Source organism: Cheilinus undulatus, linkage group 2, assembly GCF_018320785.1.
Source record: "Cheilinus undulatus linkage group 2, ASM1832078v1, whole genome shotgun sequence".
Taxonomy (NCBI): domain Eukaryota; kingdom Metazoa; phylum Chordata; class Actinopteri; order Labriformes; family Labridae; genus Cheilinus; species Cheilinus undulatus.
The window spans coordinates 51,665,059-51,678,722 of record NC_054866.1 but is presented as its reverse complement, the minus strand read 5'-3'; the positions used below and the strand labels follow the sequence as shown (position 1 = coordinate 51,678,722).

At 38.0% G+C, this 13,664-nt stretch overlaps 1 protein-coding gene across 1 annotated transcript; it reads left to right on the top strand.

Annotated features, from left to right (window-relative positions):
- Positions 1 to 396: 396 nt before the first annotated feature.
- Positions 397 to 10,160, top strand: LOC121521086 (ras-related protein Rab-1B-like). Its single transcript, XM_041804821.1, has 6 exons — positions 397 to 458; positions 3,607 to 3,679; positions 3,780 to 3,875; positions 6,025 to 6,120; positions 6,215 to 6,346; positions 9,927 to 10,160. Exons 1-6 carry the CDS (start codon positions 445 to 447, stop codon positions 10,158 to 10,160), a joined length of 645 nt encoding a protein of 214 aa, XP_041660755.1. The 5' UTR covers positions 397 to 444.
- Positions 10,161 to 13,664: the final 3,504 nt, after the last annotated feature.

The window sequence follows — 13,664 nt, the reverse complement described above, 5'->3', positions numbered from 1 at the left end:
CGCCTTGTTTGTAGTTTCTTTGGTGTTTTGTTAAAGTACTTCCTGTTTGAAGAGCTGTGGTCTGTCCAGTGAGATGAAATGCCGTTTAAACAGATTCAGCAGAAGTCAGGGTCTTCAAACTCCTTTGAACAATGACAGATCACCACACACTAAAGAAATAAAGACACATACAGCTCAGAGCTAGCGTGTCCTCAGCAGGGCAGAGTGTGTTTGTCCAGGTTCCAGGTGCTGTCCCCAGCGTAACCTGAGCCGGGCTTTATTAATAAATAATGTATCTGAACCAGTCAGCTCCGACTGTAGGTAGCTCCGGCTTCTCCTGCCATTTGCCCCGCAGAGGACGGCTCCACACAGACACACAAAGACGACACAACAGCATCACGGTCTCAGGATTCAGTTTCAGTGAATTCTGGTTTCGTTGTGCCTCCTGGAGCAACTTCATCGATCATGAATCCTGAGTAGTAAGTGCTGTTTCCTTCTCTATGTATTATTTTAGAGTGAGTATGTGAATTTTCACCTCCTAAAAACCCTGAAACAGCTCTTTCAACAGCAGCTGCTGACATGAAAAGTTAAGAGACACGATGACATCCTGTAACATCGCTCTGCCTGGTTTTTGACCTGGATATCTAGGATGCAGGGAGCTGCAGTGACACTCCTTTAAGGACTATTGTTATCAGATAATTAAATCTGTGTCCTGGTTCAAAGCAAGAAAAGTCCAGTTAATTTTTTAAATGGCTGCTATTTTAGCTAACTTCTCAGCTGGATCACTAGGCCCAGTGGCTGATGGGTATTGTAGTACGTACAGCCAGATCAGCTGTCACAGATCCCATAACAAGCACGAGTGATTCCTCAGGATGCACTATGTATAACAGGGTCATCAACTACAGGCCCTTTGGGAGCCGGACTTTCAAATAAACTAAACAAATTTTCATAATAGTCTAATTTACTTATTTTTTGTATATATATTTTTATTTTCTTTCAGTTTTTTTTGGCTCCATCAGTGAGATCAGTACTGATATCGCAGCCAGCCACAAGGAGGCTATTGAGATATTTTACCTAAATATTTCTGTGGCTGTCGTGTTGTCTATCGCTTTGTTCGATGGTAATAGAAAACAGCAGTTTTTTTCAAACAAGAAATAACTGAAAAATATAATTTTTAAAAAATTTGTGTTCCCATAATAATATTTGTATTCTGTGTTCCCATTTCTGCATTTTTATTCTTTTTCTCCTTTTTTTGTATTTGTATTCTTTATTTTTAATGTAATCCCATTTTAATAATTTTTTACCATTTTATAGATTTTTGATCTTTTTTCCAATCTTATATTTTTATTGTTTACTCCCATTTTAATGTTTTATTTTTTATTTTTTCCCCATATTTCCATCTTTATTATTCCATATTTTCGTGTCTTATTCCCATTTTAATGTTTTTATGTTTCACTTTATTTTTTATATTTTTTAAAATTCTTTATTCATATTTCAATGTTTTCATTCTTGCTTCCAATTTAATCATTACATTTCTTTATTCCCAATTTAATATTTCTATTTTTTTTTACAATTTTTATTCTTCATTCTAATTCATTGTTTTTATTTATTCCTATTCTAATATTTTTATTCCAGTTTTTATATTTTTACCTTATTTCATTTTATTGTTTACCCCCATTTTAATGTTTTTGTTATTTAATTCTATTTTCATATTTTTATTCCCTTTTTCCATCTTTATTATGCCATATTTTTGTGCCTTATTCCCATTGTAATGTTTTATTTTTTACTCAGATTTCTATACTTTTATTCTTGTTCATGTTTTAAAGTTTCATTCTTGATTCCCATTTTATTATCACATTTCTTTATTTCCAATTTTATATTTGTATTCTTTTTCCTTTTTTTTAAACTTTTGTATTGTTCATTCCCATTTCTATACAGAATCGGCAGATAAACATAAGTTTAACATACATTATTGCCAATATTTATGTATTTATTTTATTTATTTGTGATATACTATGAATATTGACAGATGAACTTCTAAAAATGAAACATAATCTCATATCTGATAAACTGATTCAGTCTCAGTTGTTTTTGGAAGTGTTTTTTTTTTAGCTGTAGAGAGTTTAGTAAGAAAATAAAATATAAATTTAAAAAAATCCCCAAATACCACAACTTTTTCCCTCTAGAATTTTTCACCTGCACATATTTTGAATTTGATCATGTTCCGGGGACCAGATTGGAAGATATGGGGCGACTGATGTGGCCCCTGGACCGCCAGTTGATGATCATTGATATTTAAGAATTAGGAATGCTTATTTTCAGGAAGTTCAGTGCTCTATCTATGATAAAAAATGAGTGAAATTCTTGGGTCTTTAAAATAATTCAGAACAGTTAAAACTGATCAAAAGACACAAGAATTCAAGGTGCAACACACTGATTTATTGACAAATACACTTCCTTTGCACTGATAAAAGAACCAGGAGAGATGGATTAAAAAGTTCCCTAGAAATGGTAAAAGTCTTGTAAAAGAGGGCATGGAGAACTAAAAGTGAGAGGTTATAGAGGTTGTGAGGCTAAAATCTCACTCCCTAAAATGGGGCACTCAAAAATCAAGGGGCTAGCTGGGCATTGCCGGTTCTTGTGCCTCGGTACCACACACGCTCCTCGCCAATCGCGGTCCGTCACCTGCCGAACAGTAAAGAATAAGCCGCCTGTATGGTGTGCACACACTGTCATTTGCGTACGCCAGTTGCGCTCAATGTACTGCTCTCTGAAGAGATGCTCACAACGCCAGGCAGATCACCTCACTCTGCCGCTGGGAGTATTTCGTGCCGTAACACTCTGGACTTCCTCCACTGCTGCTGGCCAGCGTTCGCACTGTCTTTTCTGTTGTAGCTCCCATCTGTTGTCTTCCTGTTGCCCCCCAAAACTCACAGTTCACTCCTTTCCATACCTCCAGCTTCTCTCTCATGCATGTCTGCTGTGACCTTTACCTCCTCATGCCTGTCTCAGATTGGCTGCATGTTTCAATTTAAAAAATTGAGCATAATTGGACTAAAATACTAAAACAAATAGCAATCATATGTCATGATGTTGCTAAATCTGGCAGGTCAAATGAACATAACTGGTATCAAGCCAATACCACTCAACCAAACCAAATGATCCGGACCACTGAAAAGAGCCAAAATTCCTATCACTATGTCATTCTTCCAGTCTGAAATGGGCTTCACCCCACTCCTGTAGGCCCTCCCTCCAGCCATAGATTGGATGTGAAGACTTCACTGCTGCACCTAGATCAACGATTATGACGAGACCTTAGAAAAGAAAAAGGAATTTGTTATGGACTGGAAAGGAGAATAAGTAAACAGTAAAAAGGTCCACTGAGCTTTCGGTGAGTTTTTCAAAGTAAAATGAGGCATTAAGGAGCAGTGATGGACTTACTTTACATCACTGTGGCTGCAGGGAGACACTGCAGAGGCTTGGCCAATGTGTGCTGAAAGGGCCAAAACACGTGATATAAAAAATGAATGCTCTAATGATGGACCTTAATTCATTGAGATTAATGCATTATGGTTGACAGCTACGTGCATGTGTATGAAATCACAGTATTTTTGTGCCATCCCCCAGTGACTACCTGTTCAAGCTTCTTCTGATCGGTGACTCTGGAGTCGGGAAGTCATGCCTGCTGCTTCGCTTTGCGGTATGCTGAAAAAAATAATTCAAATCTACCTTTTTTACTGGGAAACAATATTAGAGGATTTATCTCTGTTACTGTTCATATGCCAAACTTCTCCATCCAGGACGATACCTACACTGAGAGCTACATCTCCACCATCGGAGTGGACTTCAAGATCAGGACCATCGACATGGACGGGAAGACGGTCAAACTACAGATTGTGAGTTTGTCCGTTGTGTTTTTCATGCACCAGAAGACTTTAAAAATCTAATAAAGACCTAAGATCTGACACTGTTTAAAAGGCAGAAAATGTTACATGTATATTCATGTACAGCTAGCCTGTGTGCTCAATACTGAGGCCTGGTGCTGCAACTGACAACACTATAAGATGATGAAATACATTTTTATATCATAAATATGGCTACCTTATGCCAGTGCAACCTATACAACAGTGATCATCAACTGGTGGCCCGGGGGCCACATCAGGCCCCCATATCTTCCCATCAGTGCCCTGGAACATGATTAAATTCAAAATATGTGCAGATGAAAAATTCTAAAGAAAAAAATGTTGTGGTATGTTGGGGATGTTATTTTATTTAACCAGGAATTACTTTATGTTTCATTTTTAGCAAACCACCTGTTGTCATTATTGGCACTATTGTATGTTAAACATTTTTTTATCCGTACATTCATGATAAAAATGGGAATGAACAATAAAAATACTTTTAAAAAAGGAAAAAGAATAAAATGATAACTTGTGAATAAAGACATTTTATAATATGAAATGGGAATCAAGAATGAAAACATTAAATATGAACAAAGAATGAAAATATAAAAACTCGAGTAAGACATAAAAATGGGAATAAGGCACAAAAATATGGCATGATAAAGATGGAAAAAGGGAAGAAAAATATGAAAATAGAATTAAAGAACAAAAACATTAAAATGGGAGCAAACAATAAAAATATGAAAATGGAAAAAGGTTAAAATATAATAATGGGAATAAAAATATTAGAATGGGAATAAATAAAAACATAGAATTGGAATTAAGAATAAAAATGTAAAAATGGGAAAAGACTACCAATATGAAATTGGAAATTAAGAAATGTGATAATAAAATGGGAATCAAGAATGAAAACATTAAAATATGAACAAAGAATTAAAATATAAAACTTAGAGTAAAAAATAAATACATTAAAATGGGAATCAGGCAAAAAAAAGTGGCCATATTAAAGATGGAAAAATGGAATAAAAATATGAAAATAGAACTAAAGAATTAAAAAATAAAAATGGGAGTAAACAATAAAAATGGAAAAATGGAAAAAGATTATAAATATAAAAACAGCAATAAAAATATTAAAATGGGACTGCATAAAAACATGGAAATGGGAATAAAGAAAAAAAATATAGAAAAGTAGAAAAGAATAAAAATCCAGACATGGGAAAAAAAGAATATAAATATAAATTTAGGAAGAAAAATAAATAAATTATATTTTTCCATTGTGTCTTGATCAAAAAAAAAAATCTGCTGTTATCTATTAGCATCAAACCAAGTGATAAACAACATGGCAGCCACAGAAATATTTAGGTAAAATATCTCAGTCGCCCCCTTGTGGCTGGCTTTGATATCGGTACTGATCTCACTGATGGAGCCAAAAAATGTGTACATTTGAAAGAAAATAAAAATATATATATATACAAAAAAAGTAAATTAGACTATTATGAAAATTTGTTAAGTAAATTTGAAAGTTTGGCCCCTAAAAGGCTGGTTTAGGAAAAAAGCTGTCCCTTGTACAAATGTAGTTGATAAACCCTGCTATATGATCCACAGATGAGAAGTAAATCTTCAGCCCCTTTATGAAATATTCAGTTTTTCCCAAGTATTTATCTATTTTCTCTCATTTTTGTTCACCGTCACTGTGCATTGGCCCCTACTGGCCCGAAAACCAGCATGGCCCAAGCTGCCCCCCCCTACTAGTTTACAGCTTGGTTTAGGCAAGACACCAATATTGGATGTTGACAGAGATCATACCATTAAAAAACACAAAGTACACAAAACAAGACTGTATGAACCATGCTTGGTTTTATTGTAATGGCATGATGAGAACGGAATGCCTTCAAACAGCTTGGATCAAGTTTTAGGACCACTGAGATCACAGGAGTGTGCCCCGTCTTCAGCGGTCTTATTTTGACTTTGTAAGTTCCTCTTGGACTTTGAAATCTTGGAATGTCATGTGGTGTAAGGCCAGCGTTAGACAAAGACAGTGTAAGGGTGGTGGGTGTGTGGGGGCTGCATCATAAATCTCCATTTATTTCTACATGCAGAGCAAGAACTGATTGATGTATTTTTTTGTGTTTGTGTCCATCAGTGGGACACAGCAGGTCAGGAGAGGTTTCGAACCATCACCTCCAGCTACTATAGAGGAGCTCACGGTATCATTATCGTCTACGACGTCACGGAGCAGGTCAGACTGTGTTTTTGTCGCATCATCAGCAACATAATAGGAGAGTTGGAACATTAACTTCTCTCCTCCTCTTCTTTCTCTCGTCTCTCTCCAGGAGTCCTTTAACAACGTGAAGCAGTGGTTGGATGAGATCGATCGCTACGCCTGTGAAAACGTCTCCAGGCTGCTGGTGGGAAACAAGTCTGACCTCGTCAATAAGAAGGTGGTGGATGCCGCCACTGGGCAGGTAATGGGCGCCACACAGTGCAACCGCTCAGATTAAATGTTTTACCACAAAATACCATAAAACAACTTTAAATCACCCACCAGGCTCAGTAAACAACAGAAAACTGAATGGGCTGGATAGGGAGCAGCCCTGGTGGCACAGCCTCAATCAGAGAGGTGCCTCTGTTTAATTTTGTTTACTTCATGAGCTCAGCAGCAATAATTTTTAATAAATAATTCTAACTTTTCTCATAGTTTTGCCATCATGCAGTTTATATAAGATCTCACACTCATGCAAGGCCGCCCATAAGGGGAGAGCTTTCCAGGGCCCAGCCAAATGGGGGTCAGCAAAATTTCATTGTAGAGTTAATGTGTGATAACACTTTTTGATGTGCTCTTAACCTGAATAACAACCATCCTTATCAAAGCAACAAATCATATATAAATTTATTCATATTGTAGTATATAATTTCTTCATGATGTAAAGCTTTTCTTGAAAATGTTTTTAAATGGGTTAAAAGTGGCAAAAATGGGTTATGAGTGGCAAAAAATGAGGTAACAGAGGCAAAAAAAAAATGGTGGAAGATTGCAAAAATTGTGTGAAAATTGTAAAAATAGGAAGAAAAAAAATGTGAAAAGGTGTTACAAGTGGCAAAAATAAGAATAAGAAGGTGAAATGCAGTTAAAATAGGCAAAAATTGTCATAGTATTTGAGGAAAAAGGGTTAGTAGCAGCAAAATGGGCCAAAAGTTGCAAAAACAGGGGAAAAAGTAGCGAAAAAGGGTACAACTGTGGCAAAAATGTGTAGAGAGGGTCAATTTGGGTAAATAAGTGTGCAAAATTGATGAAAAGTGGTGAATAAAGTGGTAAAAGTTGGCTGAAACGGTGGTTAACGGAGGTTAAAAAGTCTAACTTTTAGCCAGTAACTGTTAATAAGAAACTGTTAGCCAGGATAGTTAGCACCAATGCTAATGATCTAACATTGATATCATCTATAAATCACAACTGGGGAGGGCCCATTCTCTAGGTTTGTCAGGGGCCAAGCCGAATCTGTGGGTGGGCCTGCTCATATGAAAAATACATTATAGGCCTAAATTGAGCCAGTAGGGATTATAGTGCTTTCACACATGCACACATCCTCAGAAATGTTCCTGGTGCTTTCATGTGTGAGTACAAACAGTCAAATTTTTCACCTCGACTTTACCCAGATGTTCTCCACAAGGTATGCTGAGGAACAGAGCAGAATGCAATCAGGAGAATTCACCACAAGCAGGTGGCATGTTAGTGACATTTTCTGTGCATTCAGAAAGTAGTCAAACCCTTTAAGTTTTATCAATTTTGTTATGTTGCAGTCTAATGCTACAGTAAAAAGAAAAATATGTTTATTCTTATTCATCTACACTCAGTATTCCATAATGATAAATTGAAAACAGATTTTAGACATTTCTGCAAATTAATTAAAAACTAGGGCTGCAAGCAACAATGAAGGGCCCTCACACCTCGGCCGACGCAGGAGTGTGGGAGTAAAAGGGTGTGAGCAACTCGTGCTGTGAACTGCAGCAGAGCACAGGAAGCATGTGGATCCTCCTAGGATGTTATTTATCATGTAAAACGAGAAAAAAACATTATACGTTTTATGCAGTAGGTGGCTCAGCAGCAAAAATGTAATACACATTCAAATACACATTTAAATTAGAGAATATAAAAGCATTACAGTGGATTCCTGCGAAATGGCAACATAACAAATTGCTCGCCAATAAAAAAAATGACCCACTTGCATCACTTCCTGTTTCCAGTAGGGGTGCCTCATCAGAACAATGCAATTAACCTTTAAAAATGTGTGTGTGGGGGGCGGGGCCTTGATCTTACTGTGAAATTTGAAAGCAATTAGATGTTTGGTATTAGAGTTGCACATATTTCCTCTCAAATTGGCGGGATACTGAAATGCTCGCCATCACAAGTGAGACATCGTTTAATGAAACATATCTGTGGTGGTCAGTTATTTAGGCCTTTCTGTCAAAATCAGAGCTCAATAGATTAAGCACAATAAGGGGAAGGAAGATAAGACCCATTTGTGTCACTTCCTGTGGCCTGTAGGGGGCGCTATGATGGGATGTTTTCAGGTGAGCGTATTCAGTGTGATACTGTTGTCTTAAAAGAAAGAGCAGAAGATCACATAATATTGTTTGCTAAAGTTGTAATAAGTAAAAGTCCTTTGGCAACATCAAAAATATGTTATTTTGAAATTGAGATTAATCTGGTTGACTTCCTGTTCGGATTTGGGCACGAGTCAAAGAGGCTTTTTTATAGGTCTTATGATGACAGATAGGAAGACCAAAAATCAGAAGCTTAGGCTGAACGGTGTGTGGGGGCTGATTATTTAAAGGTAAAATGTAAAAAACCAGAGATGAAAATGATCAACTGCCAGAAAGGGGTGCTTTGACAAAGTGATGATATTGATATATGAATGTATTCAGGATCAATGTTCTATCATCCCTGTGAAGGTTGGTGATATTTGCCATAAGCATTTAAAAGTTATAAGGCATTACTGGGTTTTGTTTACTGCAAAAAAATAAAAATAGTTGTTTAAGTTTGGGCTCCAGTCACGGCCCCACTCTAAAGTGAAAACTCACAGTTTGCACAACTTTGGATCTCCAGGTTGTCTAGTTTGAGCAAAAAAAATCTGGAGTTAATCAGATGAAATCCCTTTGACTAGTTCGTTAAAATTTGAAACGTGTGAATCAACAAAAAATGCCCAAATTTGACACTTAGCTGTTTGTATTGCATTTCCTGTTCATTTCAGAGGATGGTTCCAAGAGACTTTATTTCTTGTCTCATCATGATACAAATGTGTACCAAATTTCATGCACTTAGCTCTTCCCAGTCCCCTATCTCCAGTTGATGGACTTTCACTATTCCACCGAATTACCAACATTTGTAATGGGGCAATTTCTGTAAAGTTTGGTGAGTTTTTGAGCATGTTAAAGCCCCAAGTTAGAGATTCTTGTGATAGACTTCTTCTGTCAGATAGTTATAAAGGCCCAGTGCTCTTGGGAACGCATTGCTCTGATATGCATTGTCAGCAGTTAGGCCTTCTATTGAGAGATGTGTGCCTTTCCAAACCATGTCCAGCACATTTGATTTACAACAGTTGGACCCCAATCAGGGTGTAGAAACATCTCAGCAATGATCAAGAGAAATGGGAGGAACCTGAGCTAGATTTACACTGTTGTTGCAAAGTGTCTGAAAACTCATGTCAATGTGATATTTAAGGTTTTTATTTTGAAAAACATGCAAACATTTGAGAAACTAACAGCAAAGATCCAGAGAAATGGGACACACCTAGGGGTGTAACAGTTCACAGAGATTTCATGCACACCTATAACGACTATCTTGGGACCCCTTGGAGCATGGGGCCACAGGTAGTTATTTATCTTTACCTGACAGTAAAACTACCTTTGTGTATCACTTTCCTACTTGATTACTAAAACATTTTGAACCCAAAAACCTTCATTTACCCATCATAATTTCTTTATTATTGTATTGATAAAGTCTTGATAAGGTTATTTGTATTTCTCTCTTCCATTGTTGACCCCCTCCAGGACTTGGCCTCGTCTCTGAAGATCCCCTTCCTTGAGACGAGTGCTAAGAGCTCTGACAACGTGGAGAAAGCTTTCCTCACCATGGCCTCTGAGATTCACAAGCGTGTGGCCACAGAGGGAGGGGGGATGCAGGGGGAAGCCAAGGAGGCCAAGTCCCAGAGCACCAAGATCAACAGCGCTCCCCTGTGGCTGGGAGGGGAGAAACAGACGCAGGAGTCTGCAAACTGCTGCTGAGCGGAGATAACAATGTGCTGACATGACTAGTCATGTACTTTTTTTAAAGTTGGAGTTGTGTGGTTATAAACATGTCCACCTGTTTAATGTCAGGACTGTGTGAATGTCTGATTTGGGGGGAAAAAACAAACAAAGTTGTTGGTGTGAAATACGACTTTTCTGGATGATTTAATCTTGACTAGAATATATTTTGAGCTTGATATTTTTGAATGTAACATAAATGACAAATGTTTTATTAAAGAGCGAGACAAAAGACTGTCTAAAGTCTGAAGTTTTTTAACCCAGCCAACAGTAGTGAATTTTGAAAATTTAAACGTTTAAGGTAGGTTTTTAAAAATCCCATAAGTATCACAGCTTACATAAAAGATAGAAAAGATGAGAAAGGAACATTTCAAAGCGGTAACACATTTTTGGGGGGATTGAAAATATCTGTGCGTGTATTATTTTTTATTTCAACATCTGACAAAGCCTGAGCTCTTCTTAGAGACTGTTCCACAGTCAAATTTCAGTGATATTATTAGAAAGTGGAAGCATTTAGGAACAACAGCAGCTCAGCCATGAGGTGGAAGACCACATAACTGAGTTGCCCCCCCTAAAGTTTTTGGAATTTGTGAAATCACAAAGCTGAGCCAACGACTGCTGTAGCTGAGGACACACTACAAAATTTTTGCCAGATTTTATCCACGATTCCCAGCTGAGCCAAGTCTGCACCAGTAGTTGGGAGAGTTGGCATTAGTGTGTGCAAGGTGAAGACGCAAATCTGCAAATGTGAAGGGAACAGACCCGACCTAACCTCAGCCGCAGTCAATCAGACACTTTTGATTTTTTTGATCCGAACCTGAACCAGTCGGGTAATGTGAATTGCTGACTCAACTGCAACCACATGTTGCTAACAGCCAATGAAAAAGAAAAGGTGTGACAGAGGAAATAGCATCAGAGGATAACAGGAATAAGCAAGAAAATAAAGTATATATAAAAAAAAGTGTGTTTCTGGGGTGCAGGTGGCCTAGTGGTTTGAGGCGCGCCCCACATACGCAGATGACCTGGGTTCTAATCTGGCCTGAGGCCCTTTACAGCGTGTCTCTCCCTCGCTCTTGTCCCTGTTTCCAACTCTGTCCACTGTCCTCTTTTATCAAATAAAAGCACAAAAATGCCCAAACTAAATCTTTAAAAACATGTTTTTCTTCTTCCTCCTCCTCTTCATCTTCTTGAAGTTTCTGGCATGCACGTGCGATTTGATTCCTTCGATCATTACTAAAGCTGATGGCTGTAGGTTTGGGTTGGGAGGCAAATCAACAGGTAAACTTCTGGCTCAGCCTCCTCCGCATAATGCCTGAAATACAGCTGATGTCACACCAATCCGCCTGTGAAACTCCCACTCCCTTTAGTCAAAATCTGTTGGCATGGCGTGCTACTTAGCTTGTTTCATGTGGGCAAAGATGTTGTGAAGAACACGACCGTCTGTGGATGGGATTGTTGTTGAAAATGGGAGGAAAAAGCTGTTTTCATGTGTGGACAAGATTGAAGTCTTGCATGTTCCTTTGCAATATTAAGTGTTTCAGTCTTCCTGTAAGGGCAAATATTGCCCTACTATATTTTTGCACAGCAATGACTGTGAGGGCCGAAAACAGGAGGTTACATCCTCTGAAGTCTGAAGGTCAGTCTAACTTCAGTTATGCCTATCTGATGTTGATCTTCAGACAGTTCTTACTTTAAGGCTAGAAACATGCACACACGTTTCTATCAGTCAGACATCATGCAGTAAGGATGAACCAAAAATATCACATTTCAGCTCTATCTTGATCAAAACTGATTATTTTGAGGGTTTATTTTAGAAAAGGAGCGGCAAACACTGACAGACGACGTCTGACTGGATTAAGGTTAAGTATCAAACAAGCTGAGGAAGAAAAAGAAAACACAGGTCCGCTGTAGTTAGATCATCTTCCTCTAGATGTCAGTCCTGCTCTGCGGTTCAGCTCCTGTTTCATCAGGGCTTCTCATTCACAATTTTAGTTCCTGGCTTTTCCTTCTCTGCCTCTCCCTACCTCTCAGTTCTCTTCCATCCCCTTTTTTCCAACCTCACCCTTGACACCTTCCCATTCATCTCATCTCTTTTGGTTTCCTCTCTATCGCCCTAACGCCCTCTCCTCCATCCATTCTCCTCTCACTCCTCCTCCTCCCGTCTCTCATTATCTTTGGCCTCACTGTGTTGCTGCTTTGTTAGTTCCACTCTCGGTGCATGTTCAGGAGAAAAAAAGGAGTATTTAAAGTAATGCACTGATTCCTCAGGCCTCATGAACACAGAGAGAACAAATTAATCCAACAGGTGGAAGCTTTGAACTGAAGGAGAGCTGCAATACGAGGGAGGGGGCTGATAGATGATGTAAAAATATAAATGAGAATAATTTTGAACATAAGAGTACAGTTGTACCATTTAAAAGACCAAAATGTCAGTTTTCAGTCTTGTACACCTTAGAAGTATCAGGATCTAAATGTGCTTTTAGTTCAGTTTAGACCAGAGCTTTGAGTGGAGACTAGAGCTGGGGTGCACAACTCATACTGGGTCGGGTGCCAGTTTTGTTCCAGTGAGAGGTCCTGCAGGCCGGACTATTTTTTAGAAACATCAACATGACCAAAAACACATGCAAGTGCATCTCAATATACTGGAACATTGTGGGAAAGTTTATCTACTTCAGCTCAGTCAGGAACACTCTCATCATACATTTAACCATTTTATTGCCAAATGGATCTACAGTTTTACTTGGCAGAGAAGACTCTGCTCTAAAGATGCTCCCTGAGTTAGTCAAGCATCATGCTTTGATTTTCCAAGGAGTGCAAAGCTAGAACCCTCTGTAAGGATAAATGCATTTATGACAATGCATCCTGAATACAATAAAAGTAGTTCAAAAGCAATTTATGTAAAGTAGTATGAATCTGAATATTAGGGTGCAATTAGCTTTATGCTATAAAGGAGGAGGCTGGGGTGGAGGGGGTTAAGCATTGCCAACAGCAGCAGCGTGATGCATCAGCATTAATTCACTTAGGGATTATTAAGAAGTTAATCATATTTAAATACACTGCTGTGTTGAGAGAAGGAGCTGTGATTGGCTGTGGGAGCTGTGAGGATCAGCTGGCCGCCAGCTGATCACAGCTGAGCGTGTGACTTCCCTGTCCTGCATGAACTAATGCTAGGCTGCATTAGTTAAATTCAAAGTTCATGAGTGCTTATTTCTTTTATTGTAATGATTATGGCTTAAAACTGATAAAATTACAAAAAGAAATATCTCAGAAAGTTGGTATAATATATCAGACCAAAAGAACAAGGATTTTTAACCCTTTGAGACCTATTTTTAACCAGTGTGTGTCGCCTGGGCTGCAGTAATGTCACTTGAATTTGAAAAAAGTATGGGACTAAAAAGTAGCACAGCAAATTTCATTGCACATTGTGCAATGACAATAAAGGGTATTCTATTCTATTCTATAAGAACAAACTCAATGGAAATT

What these genes read in the sequence shown, in the direction of transcription:
- LOC121521086 (XM_041804821.1), top strand. An exon ending in GCCTGCTGCTTCGCTTTGCG is followed by an intron (nt 3,680 to 3,779) that starts GTATGCTGAAAA and finishes TTCTCCATCCAG; the next exon opens with GACGATACCTACACTGAGAG. An exon ending in TGGATGCCGCCACTGGGCAG is followed by an intron (nt 6,347 to 9,926) that starts GTAATGGGCGCC and finishes GACCCCCTCCAG; the next exon opens with GACTTGGCCTCGTCTCTGAA.